Source organism: Mauremys mutica, chromosome 2 (genome assembly GCF_020497125.1).
Source record: "Mauremys mutica isolate MM-2020 ecotype Southern chromosome 2, ASM2049712v1, whole genome shotgun sequence".
Lineage (NCBI taxonomy): Eukaryota > Metazoa > Chordata > Testudines > Geoemydidae > Mauremys > Mauremys mutica.
Window position 1 is genome coordinate 235,276,972 of NC_059073.1, and position 23,521 is coordinate 235,300,492.

The 23,521-nt window shown below is 42.4% G+C and overlaps 1 protein-coding gene across 1 annotated transcript in view; it reads right to left on the reverse strand.

Annotated features, from left to right (window-relative positions):
• The window catches only part of DNAH11 (dynein axonemal heavy chain 11), a 305,959-nt gene that overhangs the window by 267,749 nt on the left and 14,689 nt on the right, over window positions 1-23,521 (reverse strand). Inside the window, exons 3-5 of the mRNA XM_045004937.1 lie at window positions 18,313-18,509; window positions 13,594-13,783; window positions 11,726-11,825 (exon numbers count right to left, since the gene is read on the reverse strand). Of these exons, the coding sequence (XP_044860872.1) occupies window positions 11,726-11,825; window positions 13,594-13,783; window positions 18,313-18,509 (487 nt within the window). The remainder of the gene's footprint in view (window positions 1-11,725; window positions 11,826-13,593; window positions 13,784-18,312; window positions 18,510-23,521) is intronic.

Consider the following 23,521-nt stretch of genomic DNA (forward strand, 5'->3'; position numbering starts at 1 on the left):
CAGTCACCTTTCCCAGGGTACAGACACGGGGGCAGGATCAGCAGCGGGTCACACACACAGTGCAGTCAGTAGGCACCATGGTCGGTATGGGAGGTGGTTTCCAGGTTCTGTGTGGGCGGGGGGGATGTGACTTTGTAGCGGGGGAGGGCGGTTACAGATCTTATACAGCGGTCCTTGTCCTGGACCGCTGAGTCACGCAGCAGAGGAATCTGTATCCGTACTCCTCCGCCACAAGGTCACATATCCCCCCGCACACAGAATTCCATAAAGAGGGATGGCAGGCTCCGTTGAAAGAAGCATTCCGGCACTGCGGACCGCTCTAGGAGCAGGAGCCTGTCATTCGTTGAGTTTAGAGGCGGTCTTTACATCACCGCACACCCTACCCAGCACAGTCTGCCTCCCAGTTTCAACCCTTTAACGCAAAGTCATGAATAAAGAAACCTTTCTTCAGTAACAATGGGACATGTATTTTATTTTTACACGTGTGTTGGAAGTGGGGGAAATGGGGTGAATGGGGTATGTAACCGAAGAGGAGAGTCAACAGTCAGTGGGTAAAGAAACAGGGGCAGGTTCAGCTTCTCTGTAAAGAAAATGAACAGTCACAGGTCACGCTGCTTGCTAGTATTTGAAGAGTTCCTTGTCGCTGTCCCAGGCGCCTGTATAGGGCTTCATGAGCAAGTGCATTAGCGGGCAGGCTGGGTCCCCGAGGATGACTTTAGGAATCTGCTCATCCACAACAGTTATTTCGTGGTCCGGGAAGAAACTACCTTCCTGCAGGCGTCTGAGCAGCCCACAGTTCCTGAAAACACACGCATCATGAACCTTGCCCGGCCACCCGACGTTGATGTTTGCAAAACGTCCCCTATAGTCCCCCAGTGCTTGCAGCACCATTGAAAAGTAGCCCAATTTCTCATCAGCTGACTGTGGAAGAGGTGGACGATAAAGTGCGAGGAGGAGAAAACGGCGATGATCGCAGCGGGCTCCATGCTTGCAGTGCTGTGGCGTCCGCACTGTCACTGACCAGAAAAGTGCACGAACAGATTGCCCGCAGGCGCTTTCAAGGAGGGAGGGAGGGAGGTTGTGATTGACGGTTCAATGACCACACTTACCCAAAACCACCCTCGACACATTTCTCCCCCCAGCAGGCATTGGGGGCTCTACCCAGCATTCCAATGGGCAGCGGGGACTGCGGGAACTGTGGGATAGCTTCCCACAGTGCACCGCTTCCAAAGTCGATGCTGGCCCCGTGAATGTGGACTCAGAAATTCGAATTAGTGTATTTAGTATGGATTCACAAATTCGACTTCATAAGGTCGAATCCACAAATTCGAACTAAGTTGATTCGAAATAGTCTTGTAGTGTAGACAAGGCCTCAGCAGCCAAGAGGGACACCCTCCTTCAGTCAGCCCTAGAGCTTGAAGCACATTACCTTGCTTCAGGGAACACACTCTACCATTGACATTCAACTATCAATTCCTAGCTTTGCTATTGTGTCTCATAGGCAATACAGGATGGCATCCTGTCAGAGAAGGTATTCCAGCAACTCCTGTCTCATCAGGTACAAATGATGTCATAGAAAGTCAGGCTATAAAAATGAAGGACCTACCTCTTTTATTCTTCTTCTTTGATTCGCATCTGTCAGCTCAACAGCGATGATGGGGCCAACTGAAGTCTGTCGACCACTTTCTATCTGGCACAAGCTACACAGCTTTGTTCTTCTTTAAACCTTGTTGTTCTGTCATTCTCAACTGTGTTATCTATCCAACACATCCTTGATCTTCCTCTATTTCTAATTCCTTGCACTCTGGTATGTATCGCCATGTATGGTATCCTTTCCAGGTGCTTTCTTGATATATAGCCAAACCATCACAGCAGTCTTTCTTGAATCTTCTGTAACAGCCTTATTTCTTGCCCTGGCTACTTTCTTATCTCTTCATTTTTTATCTTCTGCGGTCTTGAAACTCTCAGTATTCCCCTCAGCCAGTTAGGGTCTGCAGTCAAAACTTTTCATTCATAGGCCTTCCTGATACACCAGCATTCCTCCCTGTACAGCAGTATCAGCATGACAGTTATCTCATAAATGCTGATTTTTGTTTTTATAAGAATGTCTTTAGCCTTCCAGATCTTGAAGTCTTCTGAATGCAGTAGCATCTGGTCCAATTCTTCTTATGTCATCTTCACAGTTCCCATTCTTAGATACTCCAAGGTACACAATTTTTTCTACTTTGTTCTAGTTCTTTGTCTGAGTTTGATCTTTACCTCTTCTCAGGTCTTCCATTTGCCATAATTTTTGTCTTCTCCATGCTGATCTTCAATCCAAATTTTCTTCTTTTCCAGTTGACAGTTATGTGTCTGTAAACCCTCCTTGGCCAATGCATTCAGGTCAATATTGTCTGAAAATCTAAGGTTTTGTGGGGTCCTACCACATAACATGATTCCTCCCATTTCATTTCTCAGTGCTACAGGCGTTATTGCTTCTAGTACCAAATTGAACAAATTTGGCAACAGGGTCCATCCTTGTCTCACTCCTACAGTCATCCTGAACCATTCCGTCAGCTTCTTGTCTACTCTTACCACACTAATTGACCTGCTGTGGATGTTTTCTATCCACTTGATTCATTTGTTAGGCATGCCGTACAGTCTCATAACTTGCCATATCCCTTTCTGTGAAATACTATCAAAAGCCTGATTGAAGTCTATAAAATTGTTGTAACCTATTTGATAATGTTCTATAAACTTCTCCGATATCTGCCTGATCACAAATAACTGATCTATTTTACTTCGTCCTAGTCTAAATCTGTCCTGCTCCTGTGCAAGTGCTGTTTCCACATACCTCTTCATTCGCCTCTGCAAAGTGTTGGTAAATGCTTTTACCAACGCACATAATAAGCTGATTCATCTGAGTTCTTGCACTCACTCTTCTCTCCTTTTTCATAGATCAGTATGATCACTTTCTTGCCTTCACTCAGTACTTGCTCATTTGTAAATCTTGTTGAATAGCTCCTTCATTACCTTTATATGTTTTCCTCGCCTGCTTACCTCAGCTCTGTGATTTTGTCTGGCGCGTATTTCTTTTTCAAACTTTCTATCGAGATATTTACTACTTCTAAAAATTACGGCATCTGCTCTCCCTCATTTGTGCTAAGAAGCTTCTCCAGGACCATTTCATCTACAGTGTTTGGTACACTGGATAGCTCTTCAAAATACTATTTCCAGCGCTTACTGTTTGTTTGTTCATCAATTATTTGTCCACACTTGTCTTTCACCAACAACATCTTATCAACATCTACAACCCCCCATTTGCCAATAGGCCAACTTCTGTCTTGCGCTTCTTCTCAAGACCTTCAGTCTAATGTGGTGATTTTAACTCACATCATTCCCTCTCGGGATACTTTGATGATGTGGACAGAGTAAGGCTAGAGGAGTGGACATCAATAGACGACTTGCATCTTCTATACAATCCTAAGCAGCCACCCACTTTCCAAAGCTAGAGATGGACCTCAGATTCTTCTCCTGACCTCACCTTTTCTACAACTGAACACAGAGCATGAAGTGCTTGATATGTTTTCCTGATCCCAGCACTAGCCACGGGCATGCAAATGGGCATGCAAATTCCAACTACAAGCAACCTCCAAAATCTTGGTGGAATTTCTGAAAAGCAAGGTGGAATCTGTTCCAATCTGAGTTTGAATCTTTTGTGGGTAAAGACTCAGAATCAGATGTGTCAGACAACATCAGTGCCATCTATCAAGCGTTCTGTGATAAAATTCTGGATGCTACAAAGAAATCTATACCTCTGGAATTTCATCAACAATTCATTCCTGGCTGGTCATCTCATGCAACCAGACTCCGATCAGGAATTTAAATCTGCCAAGAATGAACAGGAGGTATTTGATAAAAATAGAGACTTTTTCACCTGCTAGATCAAACCAGGCAAGACCGACGGAAAGAAATTATTTATAAATTGAATTTCTCACATTCTAGTCACAAAGTCTGGCAAACTCTTAAGAGGTTGAGCTGAGATTCTAGTCTGGGCAAGAGGAAATACCAAATCACAGCAAACTCCATCGCATCCCAGCTGGTGGCCAATGGCAGTGCTCCTAATTGAGACGAAGCTTTCAGCCATATAGTTAACATGGTGGTTGGTGAGAGATAGAGACTCAGGATGTAGACATAAGTCTGATGATTCCTTTCACTGATCAAGAGCTTGACCGAGTAATACATCAATTGCAGCCTAACAAGGCTCCTGGTCTATATAATATCAATAGCAATGTGTCGCTCATTTTGGACCAATCACTAAAAGGAGAGGTTACTTACATTTGTAGCAGGGCTTCTTCTCCACCTCGGCGGGTCCTGTGCTTCCCTTTTAGTGGTGGGTCAGGATAGCATCTCGTCTCTCAGCATTTCTACCCTCTGTTTATAGTGGGCAGGGAAATTCTGTCTCCAAGCAGCCTTCCCATTTCTGGGCCTGCTAGACCCTCACTGCTTCACTAGGGCTTCTGGCCTCCTCGATGGACATCCAGTGAGCGGAAAAAGGGGGTGGGAGGAGGCCGGTCCTGCCCTCCCACTCCAGGCCCCAATCCAGGGACCCTACAAGTAGCAGCCTCATGCTGCCGGTTCCCAGGAAAGCTGCTGGCTTCCCTGGGTTACTTCCCCACACTCCTTGGCTTATTGTCCCCACTTTGCTTCGGCAGGGTTCCTCCTGATCCTCCTGCCGGTGGAGGGAGAGCCCCTAGTCTTTGGTGAAGCCCTTCCAGGTGTGGCAGCACCACATCAAATGCACAGCTCAGGCTCTCCCCTTCCGGCAGGGTCCTTTTCTTCACATCTTTGGACCTGGAAGGGTCCTTAGCTCCTGTTTAAGGTAGGATTTCTCCTCAATCTCTCTAACTGTGGGGTTCTCCCCGATCTTTGTCAGCTTCTGCACTGCTCAGTTCTCCCACAGCTTGCCTCCACTCTCACAACGCCTATCACCCACACTGACTGGCTGGGTGTTGGGGGGGGCGGGAAAGGCTTTTAACCCATTACAGTAAGTTCTTAATTGGCTCCAGGTGTCCTAATTAACCTGGAGTAACCCCTGCTCAGTTACCAGGGGAAGAGGGACTTGCTTATCCTGAGGCTAATATACCTTGCTTCTGGCACTCTTCTGTAGCCATCTGGCCTGACCCTGTCACACATAGTACAGTAATTGGAGTTCTTCAGGATGTTTGTCGTTATGGGTGCTCCACATGAGGACATGCACACTCCTGTGCACACTCAAGCTGAGATTTTTTCTGCTAATCATGCCCGTGGGTCCAAGCCTGCTCCATATGCCTGCTTGTGCTCCAATATGAGGGCATATAGTGAGGAGCAGACCCACACCACTCCTGTTCCTTCTCAAACTCAGAACATGGTAAAACTTCAAAGCAAAGGGGAAAGGAAAGCAAATAGTGGAGCACCATAAGGACAAAACATCTTGAGGAACTTCAGTTACAATGAAAGTTAAGTAACCAGTCCTTTGAGTTATTGCTCCAATGGGTGCTCCACATGAGCAGATTCCCAAGCAGTTCCTTAATGTGATGGTCTCAAGTTGCAGTGGGGGAGGTTTAGGTTGGATATTAGGAAAAACTTTTTCACTAGGAGGGTGGTGAAGCACTGGAATGGGTTACCTTCCTTAGAGGTTTTTAAGGTCAGGCTTGACGAAGGCCTGGCTGGGATGATTTAGTTGGGGATTGGTCCTGCTTTGAGCAAGGGGTTGGACTAGATGACCTCCTGAGGTCCCTTCCAACCCTGATATTCTATGATTCTATGTGGAGGAGGGTGCCGAGGAAGTGGATCCACTACAGAGTTTAGAACAATTTCAAAGACTGCCAAGTATCAGAGGGGTAGCCATGTTAGTCTGTATCCACAAAAACAACTAGGAGTCTGGTAGCACCTTAAAGACTAACAGATTTATTTGGGCATAAGCTTTCGTGGGTAAAAAACCCCACTTCTTCAGATGCATGGAGTGAAAATTACAGATGTAGGCATAAACATACTGACACATGAAGAGTAGGGAGTTACCTTACAAGTGGAGAACCAGTGTTGACAAGGCCAATTCAGTCAGGGTAGATGTGGTTCACTCCCAATAATTGATGAGGAGGTGTCAATACCAAGAGCGGGAAAATTGCTTTTGTAGTGAGCCAGCCACTCCCAGTCCCTATTCAAGCTCAAATTAATGATGTTAAATTTGCAAATGAATTGTAGCTCTGCAGTTTCTCTTTGAAGTCTGTTTTTGAAGCTTTTTTGTTGAAGGATGATTACTTTTAAAACTGTTATTGAATGTCCAGGTAGATTGAAGTGTTCTCCTACTGGCTTTTGTATGTTACCATTCCTGATGTCTGATTTGTGTCCATTTTATTCTTTTACGTAGAGACTGTCCAGTTTGGCCACTGTACATGGCAGAGGGGCATTGCTGGCACATGATGGCATATATCATATTAGTAGATGTGAAGATGAATGAGTCCCTGATGGTGTGGCTCATGTGGCTGGATCCTCTGATGGTGTTGCTAGAGTAGATACGGGGACAGAGTAGGCAATGGGGTTTGTTACAGGGAATGGTTCCTGGGTTAGTGTTTCTGTGGTGTGTGGGTAGTTGCTGGTGAGTATTTGCTTCAGGTTGGGGAGTTGTCTGTAAGCGAGGACTAGCCTGCCTCCCAAAGTCTGTGAGAGTGAGGGATCATTTTCCAGGATAGGTTGTAGATCGTTGATGATGATGATGATGTGCTGGAGAGGTTTTAGCTGGGGGCGGTACGTGATGGCCAGTGGTGTTCTGTTATTTTCCTTGCTGGGCCTGTCCTGTAGTAGGTGACTTCTGGGTACTCATCTCGCTCTGTCAATCTATTTCCTCGCTTCCCCAGGTGGGTACTGTAGTTTTAAGAATGCTTGAATCTTGTAGGTGTTTCTCTCTGTCTGAGGGATTGGAGCAAATTCGGTTGTATCTTAGGGCTCGGCTGTAGACAATGGATCGTGTGATGTGTCCTGGATGGAATCTGGAGGCACGTAGGCAAGTATAGCGGTCAGTGGGTTTCTGGTATAGGGTGGTGTTTATGTGGCTATCACTTATTTGCACTATAGTGTCCAGGAAGAGGATCTCTGGTGTGGACTGGTCCAGGCTGAGGTTCATGGTGAGGTGGAAATTGTTGAAATCCAGGTGGAATTCTTCAAGGGCCTCCTTCCCATGGGTCCATATGATGAAGATGTCATCAATGTAACGCACGTAGAGGAGGGACGCTAGGGAACGAGAGACTGCATCCACCCTGGAGGCACGGAGTAAAGCATAATGCTGTGAAAATGTATGAATGGAGGACCAGGCGGCTGCCTTGAAAACGTCATTGGTGGGTACCTTCCTAAGGAGGGCAACATATTCAGAATGAGCCTTTGTGGAATGAGTAGTGACTCTAGGAGGGGGGGTGCATTCCAGAGGACTCATGGTATGCCAAAATACACCCCAATATGCAGTTAGATAGTCTCTGACAGAACACCGAGTGACCCCTCATCCTCCAAACAAAGGCTGAGTATAGTGAAGGTAGAAAGCCATGGCTTGTCTTACATCCTGTGTACAGACAGGTCTCTTCTCTGCACAAGTAGGGCTTGGGATAAAATATTGGTAGTTGAATGTCCTGATTGATGTGGAACTCTGATGAGACTTTAGAGAGGAAGTGATCGTGGGGATACAATGCAACTTTGTCCAGATACAACACCATATACGGTGGGTCAGCCCTGAGGACTCTCAGTTCGCCTACACTTCTGGCCAATGTGATTGCCACAAGGAACAATGTCTTGACGGACAGATAGAGTAGTGATCAGGCTTGAAGGGAGATTCTCTTAAAGCCTGTTAAGAACTAAATTGAGGTCCTAGGATATGATAGTGTCCCACCCTGAAGGGAACAGGTTAAGGAGGCCCTTAAGGAATCTTGCTGCCATAGGATGTGTGAAGACCAACAAGACTTCAACTGGTGAATGGAATGCCATGATGGCATCTAAATAAACCTTGACAGAGTTCAGGGACAGTCCCATAGATTTCAGGTTTAGTAGGTAGTTGAGGATAGATGCCAGGGGAAAAATTAGTAGGAGATATAGGATTTGCCCGCAGAAGTGGAAGCAGTTCAAACACACTATATGTGGTAGGTTTCCTGTTATTTAAAAGAACCAGCTGAACTTTGGGAGAACACTTCTGCTCTAGCCCAAGAACCATCGAGGAGCCAGACCTTGAGGTGCCGGGATGATATATTTGGGAGCATAGAATCATGTCACCGGATGGATCAGGGTAGGGAACAACACCTGTCCCAGCCATGCCGATGCTATGATAATTATCACTGCTTTCTCTTGTTTCAGTATGAGCAGGGCTTTGTGGATCAGAACTCCATTTCAAGCCACCAGTGGTTAAGAAGGTACTGGAGTGGTGTGGGTCTGTTTCTGCCTATATGCCCTCATACTGGAGCACAAAGAGGCATATGGCACAAGTGTGTACCTGCAGACACTACTAGCAGAAAAACAAACAAATAATCTCTTATTGAGAGTTCACAGGTGCACACATATCCTGACACGGAGAACCCATAGGGACAATAACACAAAGAAGTAGCCAGCTGCTTCGATTTCTGAATTGTACCCAGAACTGCAGCATCCCAAAAGCTTGGCATATAGCAAAGGTCATAGCTGTTTCCAAGCAAGGGAAACCATTGACAGACCCAAAGAATTATCGATCAATTTTTCTGCTGTGTGTTATTGATTAATTGATTAAAAGACTAATCTTGATGTGGATTAATGATCTAGCTGAATCTCAGCAGCCTCATGTTCAGGCTGGATTTAGGAGCGGACAATGCACCCGAGATCAGCTACTCTTTCTAACTAAAGATACAAAAAATGCATTTGAGCCTGGAAAGAAAGTTGGACAGTGGCATGCTATCTAAGTATGCAACACATGCATTAGATGCCCCAGAAGAATATGAAAGCCCTGAATATGACTTCCTGACCTTCTATGCCCATGGAACAATTCCATCTGCTTCTCGGACGCACATGGAGGATGCCAACGAACCTGTGAAGTCACACCTTGCATGAAAGTGTAGATTTGCATGCCTTACTAAAAATTTCATGGCATGCCACTGAAGTCAGTGCAGTCCTTATCAATCTGATGGCACAAAACTCTGCCCACAAAACTGTGCAGCATATTGGGCTTACTCCCAAACTACAGTAGAACCTCAGAGTTATGAATTAACCAGTCAACCACACACCACATTTGGACCCGGAAGTATGCAATCAGGCAGCAGCAGAGACAAAAAACAAAAAGCAAATACAGTACAGTACTTTGTTAAATATAAACTACTAAAGAGGGAAAGTTTTTAAAAAAAACATTTGAGAAGATAAGGAAACTGTTTCTGTACTTGTTTCATTTAAATTAAGATGGTTAAAAGCAGCATTTTTCTTCTGCATAGTAAAGTTTCAAAGCTGTATTAAGTCAATGTTCAGTTGTAAACTTTTGAAAGAACAACTATAATGTTTTGTTCAGAGTTACGAACATTTCAGAATTATGAACAACCTCCATTCCTGAGGTGTTCGTAACTCTGAGGTTCTACTGTAGTCCTTGTAGGCTGATGATGTGGTTCATCCAAGGTATGATTAGCAACTGAAGCTTCATCCTGCAAGTTGGGGAGAAAGTCAGTCACTTTAAATGTCTCCACAATGGCCTTCCAGAAGGGTCAGTTTGGGCTCCCCTTTTGTTCAATATATACACACACATGACCTTCTTGAAATGCAGGCCAAGAAGTACGTGTATGATGATGACGTCTACATTGCTGACACAGGAAACAACTTCCACAAGATTGAAGGGACTCTCAGCCAAGACATGGATACTTTGACCACTTCTAGCAATGAAGAGTAATTCTCAATGAAACCAAGAAATTGGTAACTACTTTCCATCTAAATAATTTTCTTGCCAATAAACCCATATAGATTCATATCCAAGAACAGCCATTGCCATTCCATTCAGTTGTCACATACTTGCGAGTAAAACTCCAACATAGCCTGACATATTGGCCTTATGTGCAACACCTGAAAATGAAGTTCTCTTCCTGTACTGCCTTGATATGAAAACTGTGAGGAACCTCCTGGGGCACAGACCCTTTGGTCCTTCATACATCTGTACCAGCCTTGGTGTTTGCTCCAGCAGAATGCTGCTCTGCCGTCTGGGGGTGCAGCCACCACACTCAGCTTGTCAACATGGAGTTGAATTCAACCACTTGTATTATTAGTGGCTGTTTGAACTATACACAAACCTTCAATTTGCATGTACTAGTGCACACAGCTCTGCCAGACCTTTAACAAGAAGCCGTTACTGTTAAGTCTGCCTGGAGAGCTGAGACAGATGAACCAACCTATTACATCTCTCGTTGACTGATGCCTCCTTCTCAGACAGAGAACAACACTCTGAGCCAACTCAAAAGTCTACTTGTTTTCAGGAGAGGAATCCCATTTCTGTGGTCTGGGGTGTGACACCATGGCTGATCTCTCGACATCCCTTTGCTACAACAGTTCAAACACTCCTGGACAAGAGTGCTACTGGCCCTTTAGCGTGCATGGACAGTCAGCACCACTAGGGAGCTGAAAACTACATCCTTACAGTGTGGAAGCATCGATGGGAAAGACTAACGCACTAAGTAAATTCAGGAGTTCATCACTGCACCTGTCTCCTTGTCCCCTTGATCAAAGATCCTAGACCAGGCTTACTAGGCTACTCTCTGTCTCAAACAGAATTGCTTCAACCATACATTGGTTCAGCCTGCTTTCCTCCCCATACTGTGACTGTGAAGCAGCATAGCAGATAAGTAGTCATGAGGCAGAAGAGTGGCATCTAGATGGCAGTTTACAACACCTAGCCTCCCTTGATATAGAAGGTATCATCTGGTTATGGAACCTGGACATCAAGCACTGACATCTGCATAGGAGAGAGAAAGAGACCCATCCATAAAGCGGGCATAATTTACCTACTTAACAGGGATGTGAGGCTGCACTGGGACAGTATGACCTAGTGGAGAGCACACTGGACTGGGTCTCACGAGACCTGGATTCTAATCCCGGCTCAGTCACTTGGCTGCTGGATGACCATGAGCAAGTCACTTCACCTCCTTGAGTCTCATTTTCTTGTCTGTAAAATGAGGCTAACAATATTTACCTCCATTGTAAAGCACTTTGAGAATTACTAATGAGAAGTATTATGTAAGAGCTAAATATTATTGCTTACTAAGCTAACAACTCATAAGATAAATGGCACTATAAGAGTAAAAGGCATTTTTATTATATTTCAATACTTCATTTGAGGTATATAAAATACAAACTAATAATAAAGGAATATTTAGCTACTATACTAAGTGCACAGTTATTCATGTTAGCGATAAAATCTGCATAACAACAGATATAGTACATGTGAAGACTCAAAATAATGTTTAGAAACACACACACACACTAATTTATTTAATTTATCTCTCCCTGATTTTTATGGAAAGAAAAGTATCCACATAAACTTTACAAAAGTAAATAATGAGCAAAGTCTAAATACAAAGTGGTTTGATTTAATGTGTACATGCTCCTCCGGAACAGATACAGCTTAGCAGTGGCATAATTATAGTGTTATTGCAAACAGTATTATAGATTATTCTATAACACAAACATATAAAGGTAGACAAAATATAAATTTCATTCAAGCTACCCTTACCATCTTCTACGTCCTTCAAAATGCTCTGAGAAGTAGGATAATAGCTGCTCTCTTTGGCTTTTAAGATCGTAACCATTTTTTGAACAACAGGAGACTCAAGCTAGAATCATAACAAAAACAAAAATGTTCAGTAAAGACCAAATTAAATTTAAAAACATTTCTGTCACAAAGTGGAGTATGTTGTCTACTTGGATATAGAGAGTAAAATCAAAAGTTTTACTGCCAACTTCAGTGGAGTCAGGATTTCACACAAAGTATTTTTTTTAAATATCTCAAGTACTGTATATGCACATTGATTTCCATGGACATTGGATCAGGCCCAATGGAAAAACTCCCACTGACTTCAGTGGGTAATGGGTCAGGCTCTCTTTGTTCATGTTTATCCAATTTACACTGGAGCACTGCTAATAACCAGGGTAGTGGAAATACAGAATGAAAAAGAGGATGGTAACATCTGTTTTCCACCTCCAAACAATATTTCATATTTAAAATGTAAATAATCTTAATAGCTACACAAAATTTTAGCAAAACACGTCTGGAGGACTTATAATATCCATTTTAACAAGTCAGTATTTTGAAGCAGCAGCCTCCATTCCATAGCTAAAGTTGAAGCTACTTTCCCATTATAAGCCTGATTTTCTTCAGAAATAAATCTTTCCCGCTATGTAGCATTTTCTGGGGGAGAGACATAGGAAAAGTTTTCTAAAGCTCTGGATTGAGATTTTCAAATCGGCACAGGGAAGTTAGCCATACGCATCTTAAAATTAATGGAACATGTGTAGTTAAATCCCCTGCACAGGTTCGACCATGTTTTATTTTTTTTCTTTGTTATTCAAGTTTTGAAAGTTTTCCTTATTATTTTCTGGCTCTTCATATATCTCTAAAATGGCTTGCCTAGGAACTCCAATTTTATTTTACTGGACTTGTGAGGGAAAATGCCTAGTCGTATATTTATTTTGGTGGTATTGTTTTGGGTGGAGAGAGTGCAAAGATATAGACTGAAAGAGGCATAGTAAGAGTTACAGTACCTCAGAAAGATACAGAGTAGAGGAAAGGCTAAACATGAATTGGAGGGATGGGGAACAAATGAAAGGGAGATAAAGCACATTTATTAGAGTTTTTTTCCTAGTAGGAAGGGTTGATGCAAAATGATAAATAACTAAGTTTTGTTTGTTTGTTTTTTAAAGGATTGGCTAAAACAAGCTGTGGGTTCAGAAAGTTGCATGTGCCCCCGCCCTCCACCTATGCCACCTCCTCCCAATTTTTTATTTTTTTTATTTTCAAAGAGTATGGAGGAAGTTGATCTGGGGGGAGGCAGGACATAAAAGGGAACAGGGGAAGACAGAGAGGGATGCAGTGGACTCAGGGCATGAAAATGCTGGAATGCATTTCCCCTCCTCCAGATCTTACACAACCACCTGTTCTAAACTTCTGTTGATCACTTTTTAAAAAACCAACCAAATAAGCAGGGTAATTCCTAAACAAAAAGCTCATTTAATGAATTTAGTTTGAAGGTGTGTTTCAGTGGAGTGTGGCTAACCATCACAAAAAATTCTCTCTTGACAACACACACACACGTTAGATAATTTAGAAATGAACAATTAAGGGATCCAGACAGTTCCCCACTGCCATGTAGTCCTTCATCACCAACTATCACTTCCTGTTATTTACAGCATCACCCATCCTTAACTCCATTTGTTTGTACATATCTATGGAGCCAGATAAATCAGAAATCCAGGTCTTCAGCTGTGCCCATTTTTTATGCAGGTTATTTGAAACACGGAAAACAGTGGCTCAATTTGCATGCAAAAATAAGACAACCATAGAGGGCTTCCCTCAATATCTGCTGAATATCTGCAAATACGTACTTGATCATATATGCACAACAAATTATCTTTTCTTGTCTTCCAGAAGTTGAGCTCAGTTTGGGGATCTGAATGGAGGCCTTGCAGAAGAGGTTGAACAGAATCCCTTTTTAGTATGTCACATATCTGATGTGACCATTTAATAACCATAGATTCAATTGCATGCAGCACGGTCCTAGCATATGGATATTGTCTGAAAAATAGAAAAAAATTATCAGTGTTTTTGCTGAATTACAGGTGGTGTTCCAGGGCAGTGATGTGGCAATAGGTGTCCTTATCCTTCTCTTTACACTTTATCATGAACACTTTAGTGTGAATACCTAGAATACTGAGTCCAGTGCTGGCCAACACATTAGCAGAAAGATAAATTCAAACCACTACAACTAAATGATCAGCGAGCCAAAAGGATTGATTTATGAGGAAAGAATAAAAGAGTTTACTGACTGTCAGTAAACAGACTACAAATTTTCCTCAGATCTATACACTGTTCAAAGATATTGGCCAAATACTCCCCATGAATAATTCTTGGTTTGTGAGTGTTCAGTATTCAAAATCCAAGTTTTGTTGTTTAGTTTACTGGTCCCAAGTCACATGATATTGTTCCCATTTCTTGACTGGATGATTATAAGTTACACTCAGGTTTCCAGTCCAAATAGTCAACATTTATGAGTTCAAAATTCACTTCCTATGATTATTCTTTTACATTTTCTAACATGCACTCTTTCTAGTAACATTCCAGCCTGTTAGTTTGTTTGCTATAATATATACAGTTCAGGCCCACAAAGACAAGGAAGGGTGCAAGCAAAGCTGAAGTAAATTATATTTACAGAATATTAGGGTGTGCATCTATCTCTGACTATGAGATATCAGCAGGTCTACACACGATCTTGTACAGAAATAACTAAATTAGTTAAAAAATTTCACAGCTTTTGTTGTTTCAGTGCAAGTCTGTGTGTGAATATTCTTCATTAAAAAATTAAAGTGTTTACTTCAATGTCATTTAAGGGGTTAAAAAGCCAGTATTAACAAGAGTTGTGAATTTAAACATATTTAGTTATTTCAGTGCAGGTTTGTGTGTAGATAAGCCCTAACTTTCTCCTTTCTGTCTGGGACCCCTGGCTTTCACCTCTCCTGTCCTCTTCTGTGTCTAAAATGCCTGCATGAAGTCATCATCTTCTCCCACTGCCCTTCTCACACCTCACTGCTCCTGTTGTCTTGCTATCTCTTAATACATTAAATTCAAGAAGATGGTCCTCACATGCAAGGCTCTACATAATCTTGCCCTGCAACCCCAAATTTAAATCTAATTTCTCTCCATTCTCCTTCCCAGTCATAGATTCATAGACTCTAGGACTGGAAGGGACCTCGAGAGGTCATCGAGTCCAGTCCCCTGCCCTCATAGCAGGACCAAATACTGTCTAGACCGTCTCTGATAAACATTTATCTAACCTACTCTTAAATATCTCCAGAGATGGAGATTCCACAACCTTCCTAGGCAATTTATTCCAGTGTTTAACCACCCTGACAGTTAGGAACTTTTTCCTAATGTCCAACCTAAAATCTCCCTTGCTGCAGTTTAAGCCCATTGCTTCTTGTTCTATCCTTAGAGGCTAAGGTGAACAAGTTTTCTCCCTCCTCCTGATGACACCCTTTTAGATACCTGAAAACTGCTATCATGTTCCCTCTCAGTCTTCTCTTTTCCAAACTAAACAAACCCAATTATTTCAGCCTTCCTTCATAGGTCATGTTCTCAAGACCTTTAATCATTCTTGTTGCTCTTCTCTGGACCCTCTCCAATTTCTCCACATCTTTCTTGAAATGCGGTGCCCAGAACTAGACACAATACTCCAGTTGAGGCCTAACCAGCGCAGAGTAGAGCGGAAGAATGACTTCTCGTGTCTTGCTCACAACACACCTGTTAATGCATCCCAGAATCACGTTTGCTTTTTTTGCAACAGCATCACACTGTTGACTCATATTTAGCTTGTGGTCCACTATAACCCCTAGATCCCTTTTTGCCGTACTCCTTCCTAGACAGTCTCTTCCCATTCTGTATGTGTGAAACTGATTGTTCCTTCTTAAGTGGAGCACTTTGCATTTGTCTTTATTAAACTTCATCCGGTTTACCTCAGACCATTTCTCCAATTTGTCCAGATCATTTTGAATTATGACCCTGTCCTCCAAAGCAGTTGCAATCCCTCCCAGTTTGGTATCATCTGCAAACTTAATAAGCGTACTTTCTATGCCAACATCTAAGTTGTTGATGAAGATATTGAACAGAGCCGGTCCCAAAACAGACCCCTGCGGAACCCCACTTGTTATACCTTTCCAGCAGGATTGAGAACCATTAATAACTACTCTCTGAGTACGGTTATCCAGCCAGTTATGCACCCACCTTATAGTAGCCCCATCTAAATTGTATTTGCCTAGTTTATCGATAATAATATCATGAGAGACCGTATCAAATGGCTTACTAAAGTCTAGATATACCACATCCACCGCTTCTCCCTTATCCACAAGACTTATTATCCTATCAAAGAAAGCTATCAGATTGGTTTGACATGATTTGTTCTTTACAAATCCATGCTGGCTATTCCCTATCACCTTACCACCTTCCAAGTGTTTGCAGATGATTTCCTTAATTACTTGCTCCATTATCTTCCCTGGCATAGAAGTTAAACTAACTGGTCTGTAGTTTCCTGGGTTGTTTTTATTTCCCTTTTTATAGATGGGCACTATATTTGCACTTTTCCAGTCTTCTGGAATCTCTCCCATCTCCCATGATTTTCCAAAGATAATAGCTAGAGGCTCAGATACCTCCTCTATTAGCTCCTTGAGTATTCTAGGATGCATTTCATCAGACCTTGGTGACTTGCAGGCATCTAACTTTTCTAAGTGATTTTTAACTTGGTCTTTTTTTTATTTTATCTTCTAAACCTACCCCCTTCCCATAAGCATTCACTGTGTTAGGCAGTCCTTTCACTTTACTCCACTCTGCAGCTCGTTTTCCCATTTGGGGCTTCATGCTTACATCATGCTGCTGGAACACTCCCCCTGTTCATCACTCACCAAGCCCTCTCTCTTCTCTCTCCACCTAGCACAGCGGGGCTTCGATCCTGATTGAGGCCCCACACATTACAACAATAAGAATAAATCCTACCCTTCTGAGCAATCCCTCATCAATAATCTGTGCAGACAACCTGTCCTGAACTCTTGTCATGTGTTTGTCTTATTTAAATTGTAAGCTCTTTGGGGCTGGAATGTGTCATTGCCATGTAAATTTATGGTGCTTTAATACTGTTTATTGAAACCGCAATGACCACTACCTGCTCAAAGGATGATATAAAAAAGGATGGACTTTCCCAGACATCTAAACTGTCATAGCTTCATTGACTGCAGTGAAGCTCTACTATTTTAAACCAGCTGAGAATCTGGTCCCATATTTCAGTCCCTCCAATTAATATCAGAAAAATTCAGGTAAATAATGACAAAAGGCACCATTGTATCGCATTTTTCTATTTTCTTAAGTCTGGTTGAAACTGCAGCAGGTGGTCTAAAATAATTTAGCATTATGGCTGCTAAATATTAGAGAATAAATCAGTGCACATATTGTGATACATTGAGTTTCTTAGAAATAAAAGAAATAACCTGAGCAATGTAGCACACACATCCCTTTAAAACAACACATGTACTTATGTAATAACAATTGAGCATAATAAAACAAATAGCATCTAGTATTTCAAACAGTAGCATTGTAAAATATTGCCCAAGGGATACAAAAATTACATTTGTTGTGCAATATTCTTCTCAGGGATTATAACACTGTTTAAATATTTTTCCTTCCCTCAAGTAGTATTTTACTGTTACTGTCCTCACTATATATGCTTTTCATGGAATTATGTAGTCTTAAAATTAAACCCCTCTTAATCCTTGTGCATGACACCAGCCCTGCAAATTAGAACATTCAACCAATCACTGCTGCTCCCACTGAAACAGCCACTGAAGTCATGTTGAATGAAAAGCACCAAGAGTGAAAGGGAAATGCGTAATAAGTGGAAAAGAGATAGGGGAACATGGAAGGGGAGCGAGAGAACAAGCTGCAATCCAGCAGAGCACTTAAGCACCTGCTTAACTTTTAAAGCACTTGAATAGTTCCATTGAAGGCAATAAGATTAGTTGTGATTGAAGTTAAACTTGTATGCAAGCACTCTGCTGGATCTGAGCCACAGAGAGGAAGTAGTAGCTATTGGCAGTACATTCAAAAATTTAATCCAAAAAATAACTAGCCATATTTCATACTTAGAGGCTATAATTTCATGTAGAGATTCTGGTGAATACACAAACAACTTTTGCCTTGTTCTTGCAGTTAACTAGCCACCACTAGAAGCCAAGCCCTTGAGGATACAATCTATGTAGCCTCTCATTTGCCAGAGAGCAATTTCAATGTTTAATTTAGCTATTTTGTAAAAATCTCTGTTGGCATTTTGAGGCAACATTATTTTGGGGCACTCTTTAAAATGTTCATGGGAGTGATATTATAACCAAAGTGTTCCAAATTCAATATCATTAATATTCCAAGTTTAATATCAAAAGGGATATTGTTAACATTTACTGATACTTATTTCACTAATGCAACTAATACCAGTTTAAATTTCTGTGGCTGAAAGACCATCAGGTGCAGTGTATACACCTTAGTTGTATTGTATGTTTTGTGTTTCTTACTTATTTTCAGTGCACATCTGATGCAAGTCAGCCTTTGCTGCAACTGTTGGAATGGGAAGAAGGGTTCTTCCTGACATCATTCCCTTCATAACATGCACCTTATTTTTCAAAATTTCCACATGACGTTCCATATCTTGTGAAATAAAATGTGGCCAGGATCCATGGTTTTTCTTATTGGAAAGAACGGGTATTAAAACCTGGAGCCAGAGCAGGGAAAGAAGGGTTACAAATCAGTTAAACTTTTAAAGTTTTTCAGTGGTACTTCACAACATACTGCTTCTTTAAATCCTGAGTGGAACAACAAATACACACCAAAACTAAACTAAAGCATACGTCAGAAACAAATGATTACTTAAACCAAAGTCAACTTTTTGATTTTTAGTATATACTTTTCCTGTTGATATACACGTGTTCAAACCTATTCCAATTGTGTTGTACACAAAAAGAATATAAATACATATTTACACTCCCCACAAATCAACTGAGCCCAACATTGAGGTTCTTTTTCAGAAACCATGAACTATACTACTTTTGTTATTTCTCCTCCACCTTTTCCCCACAAAAAATAGGAAAAAAAGAGGGAGAGAAATAAATAGCCAGGTCTCTGCATCCAACCTTTCCCATCAGAGGGCACAAAATCATCATCAACATCCCAGTCCCCAAGTGTCTGGGTTTAATAAACAAACAAATAATGAGTAATCCCTAAATACAATTAAATTTTCTGGTCAGGTTCAATTTTATATTTAGAATAATCTCTTCGAGTAAAAATACCCTTCTATAATAAGCCTTTGTAAAATTATTTTTTTCCATTAGGGCAAATATGTAGTTTTGTCTGTGACTGAATACTGCATATTCAAAACATTTAATTTTAAACCCTTTAATTCCTTCATATAAACAAATATTTCCTAACTGCTAGCTACATTTTCTATAGTGCATATCACTGTACTTTTGAAGCACTTAAGCACATGCTTAACTTTAAGCATGTGATTATTGCTCACTGAAGTTTACAATTAGGCATGTGCTTAAGCACTTTGCCAAATGTGAGTAGAACATAGCTCCTGCTTAAGTGCTTTATAAATCAGGTCTAAACCATGAATAGGTAAATTAAATCTGCATACCAATGTCACATAGGAACCTTTTTTATGATTGTTTTTATTACATTAGTGCACATAGATCCCAGCCAGGTTAGGGCCCCATTAGGCTCAATATTGTACAGCCATAAAACAAACAATGAGCTCACCATCTTAGGCTCAAATGCTACAAACAGCTCATACAGAGCCCCACTGACTTCTACCTGTGCAGGACTCCTTGTAGGATTAAGGGCATTCATTTAAAACAAGGCACAACAGGGAGGTGAAATGAAGGGTGAAGGACAGGGAAAACAGTGACACAGTATAATCATGTTTTTGCATAGACTGAGTGCAAAATTTGTAGTTATAAACCTTTATTCTAGTTGTTGTGTTAGAGACAGATGGACAGATAAACTGTGGCCTGAGCTCCTCACAGGGCCGGCTCCAGAGCCCAGCGGGGCAAGCACCCGCCTGGGGCGGCCCTTTCCTGGGGGGGCGGCAGGCTGGGCCGGCGGACCTGCCGCAGGCATGACTGCGGACGGTTCGCTGGTCCCGCGGCTCGGCTGGACCTCCCGCAGGCATGACTGCGGCAGCTCAACCGGAGCCGCCGGACCAGCGAACCGCCCGCATCTGCGGGAGGTCCAGCCGAGCATCTGCGGGAGGTCCACTGCTCCCGCGGCTCGGGGGCGCCTCCCGGGCATGACTGCTTGGGGCGGCCAAATTTGTAGAGCCGCCCCTGGCTCCTCACCTGCCTTTCTACTGTCAGTTGTTCTGTAGTGTTCTATAGGCATCATGGTAAAGTGTATGTTAAGAGAGGATGTGGCACAAAGCATGCCACTCCATAAAATGGCACTGCAATCACTGCACCTCAGTCCCCTCTTTGTTGTTCAGTAATCACTGTGGTCTCCAGGTGAGTGAAAGAGATCCTCTTAAAACAATAACTACTTAGAAATCTGGTGGAACTTCTTGGAGTTCACTGAAAGAGGACTGTCACCCATCATCAAACCTGATAGTATTCAAAGAAAGTTTTTAAACTAAGGACGGGAGAAACCCCTTCAACAAGGCCAATTATTAATTGTGTATATACTAAGTTTCTCTCTATTTAAATTGTAAAACAAGTTTTATATGATTTCTGTTATCAAAGAATGGATCTGTTAATAAACAGAATTTAAAAAGCAGAGAAGAGAAAAATGAAAAGAAAAAGATCCTCTTTATTCTGTGATGCAGTTCCAACTGCTTCTGCGCAACAGTGAACTTCCCATATGGGTGAAAAGATGAGCCAGGTAAGGTACAGTTTCTACAACCACACCCCTGGAGTGGGTGTGTTTGTGTTTATTAACTAGCATTCTTCCGCTTGGGATCTAATTTATTAAATCTTTACAAAATAAATAACATTCCCCTGGCTCTTCCAGGCTCAAGACCCTCCTTCCCTTAGGGCTTTCCATTTATCATTGGTTTCGAGTTTCAGGTCCCATCTCTCTTAGATCTTGTCTACACTACAGAGTTTTGTTGACAAAAGTCAGCTTTCGTCGACAAAACAGTGGAGGTGTACACACAAGAATGGTCCGCCCGCAGACTTAACTCCCCTGCTACGCTGACAAAATAAAACCATGTGGATGAGTGACAGAGCTTTTTGCGACGTAGTTAGAGTGACAGGGTGTCAGTGTAGACAGTCCACTTGCTTATATTGCCCTAACTGGCCTCCTGGAAGCATCCCACAACACCCATCATGACTGCTCTGGTCAGCAGTTTGAACTCTGCTGCCCTACAGGTACACAGGCGTGCACCTCTTCCCAGTTTAAAGGCCCAGGGATTTTTGTAAATTCCCCTCCCTGTTTCCTCAGTGTGGACTGTTCACACAGCATCTTCCCAGCTGACCATGCCAGCTTTCCACAACAGATGCGCTCCCACGTAGAGTACACCATAGCTGTTGGATCTGCTGGGTCTGGGGGATAGGAGGCTATGCAGTCACAGCTTCGCTCAAGTCGTAGGAACTTTGATATCTATAGCCAGATGGCTCATGGCATGCAGGAGAAGGGACATGAAAGGGGCACACAGCAGTGCTATAAGATCAAGGAACTGAGGCAAGTGTACCAGAAGGCCCGGGAGGGCAACCATCACTCTGGTGCAGTGCCAAAGACATGCCACTTCCACGAGGAGCTGCACACCATCCTTGGCAATGACCCCACCACCACCACCACGAGCCCCGTGGACACTTCGGGAAGACTGGAGGCAGCAGCCAGTGGAGTTGACCCGCAGGACAAAGTGCTGGATAAGGAAGTGGAGTTGAAGGAGGATGTGGGACATGCGACATCTCCAGAGCGGTCTAGCCAGTCCCAGGACTCCAGCTCTGGCACTCATGAAGCAGGAGAGGCAAGCTCTAGTAAACAAGTATTTTGCTTTGATACTCCACATTGATAGGACATTGAGGTCTCATTTATTTTGTTATATGGTAGAAGAGGGTGTAACGATGCGGTTCTGGCAGGACCCAACTGAGAGTGCCAATTCAGGACAAATTGCTTAAAACAGGGCAGTTACAGCCCAAGGCTGGGGTTTTTCCACCTCTAAGGCAAACCAAACCAGCCAGACAAAGAGGACTTTGGTCTCACTCCACTGGCTAACCACAAGTCACACAAGCAATTCCCTTAGACACTCCAGTTTCCCAGTATCACCACCAGTGCCACTCGTCCTGGGGATGAATCGTTATGAAAACCAACACCCCAATAAAGGAAAAAGGTTCTCTCGATCCCAAAGAATCAAGCCCCAGACCCAGGTCAATATACAAATCAGATCTTACCCACAAATCACGCTGTTGCCAATCCTTTAGAATCTAAAAATCTAAAGGTTTATTCATAAAAGGAAAAAGATATAGATGAGAATTAGAATTGGTTAAATGGAATCAATTACATACAGTAATGGCAAAGCTCTTGGTTCAGGCTTGTAGCAGTGATAGAATAAACTGCAGGTTCAAATCAAGTCTCTGGAGTACATCCCCAGCTGGGATGGGTCATTCAGTCCTTTGTGTAGAGCTTCCATTTGTCGCAAAGTCCCTCCAGAGGTAAGAAGCAGGATTGAAGACAAGATGGAGATGAGGCATCAGCCTTTTATAGTCTTTTCCCGGTATAAAAACACCTTTTTGTTCTTACAGTGGAAAATTACAGCAAAATGGAGTCTGGAGTCACATGGGCAAGTTCCTGCATACTTTGCTGAGTTACAAGGCATATCTGCCTTCTCTCAAGGGGTCAATTGTATAGCTGATGGTCCTTAATGAGCCATCAAGCAGGCTAGGCAGGGCTAACACCAACTTGTTTGGGATGTCTCCCAGAAGCATAGCATAAGTTTGAAATACAGACAGTGCAGAGCCAATACTCATAACTTCAACTACAAAATAATACACACAGACAGACGGCATAATCATAACCAGCGACCCATAACCTGGTCTTAGACACCTTATATGACCCCCTTTACATAAGATTTGGTGCCACTACAGGACCTTGGTTGCAACCATGTTCTATATGGTCCCAGATTATATCAGTAACATCACACCCCCAACGCAAAATTGATGCAGGAAGGGATGACACAAACATCACTGACTGCATCCCAAGAGCTCCCCATCCTTGGGCCTGTCTCACTACAGCTAGTGTTGGGTTAGAAGCCATGCCAGTGTATAACAGAAATGGTTTATCAAAGTCATGTTCAATAACATGATTGAATCTCTTTACAAACTCAAGGTAAAACTTGGTTAGAACAATAGTGGATTGGATCTGCTCTTGCAGCATGGTTTCTGTATGTCTCATGTGATCTTGCCAAGAGCTAAAGAACACAGCTACTTTATCCATACAAGCTTTGGCAAATGTTTGGAACCCAATTAACATCAAATCAATGTAGATATTAATGTTGTTCATAGTACAAAAATCTTGGCATTTAGCCATGAAAGCAATATGGTAGTGTGCCTCAGTTTCCCTTTTCATACAGCACATTAGGTCTGGAATGTCTTTTCCCCAGTGAAAAGTTCCAATACTGTTTACAGGCATTAACTGTGAAATATCAATACAGCAAGGCGTTTTAACATGAAGTGTGTTCTCATGTATTTCTTTCAACATGTTCAAGGGATTTTCCAAAAGATTAGGCACGTTGTA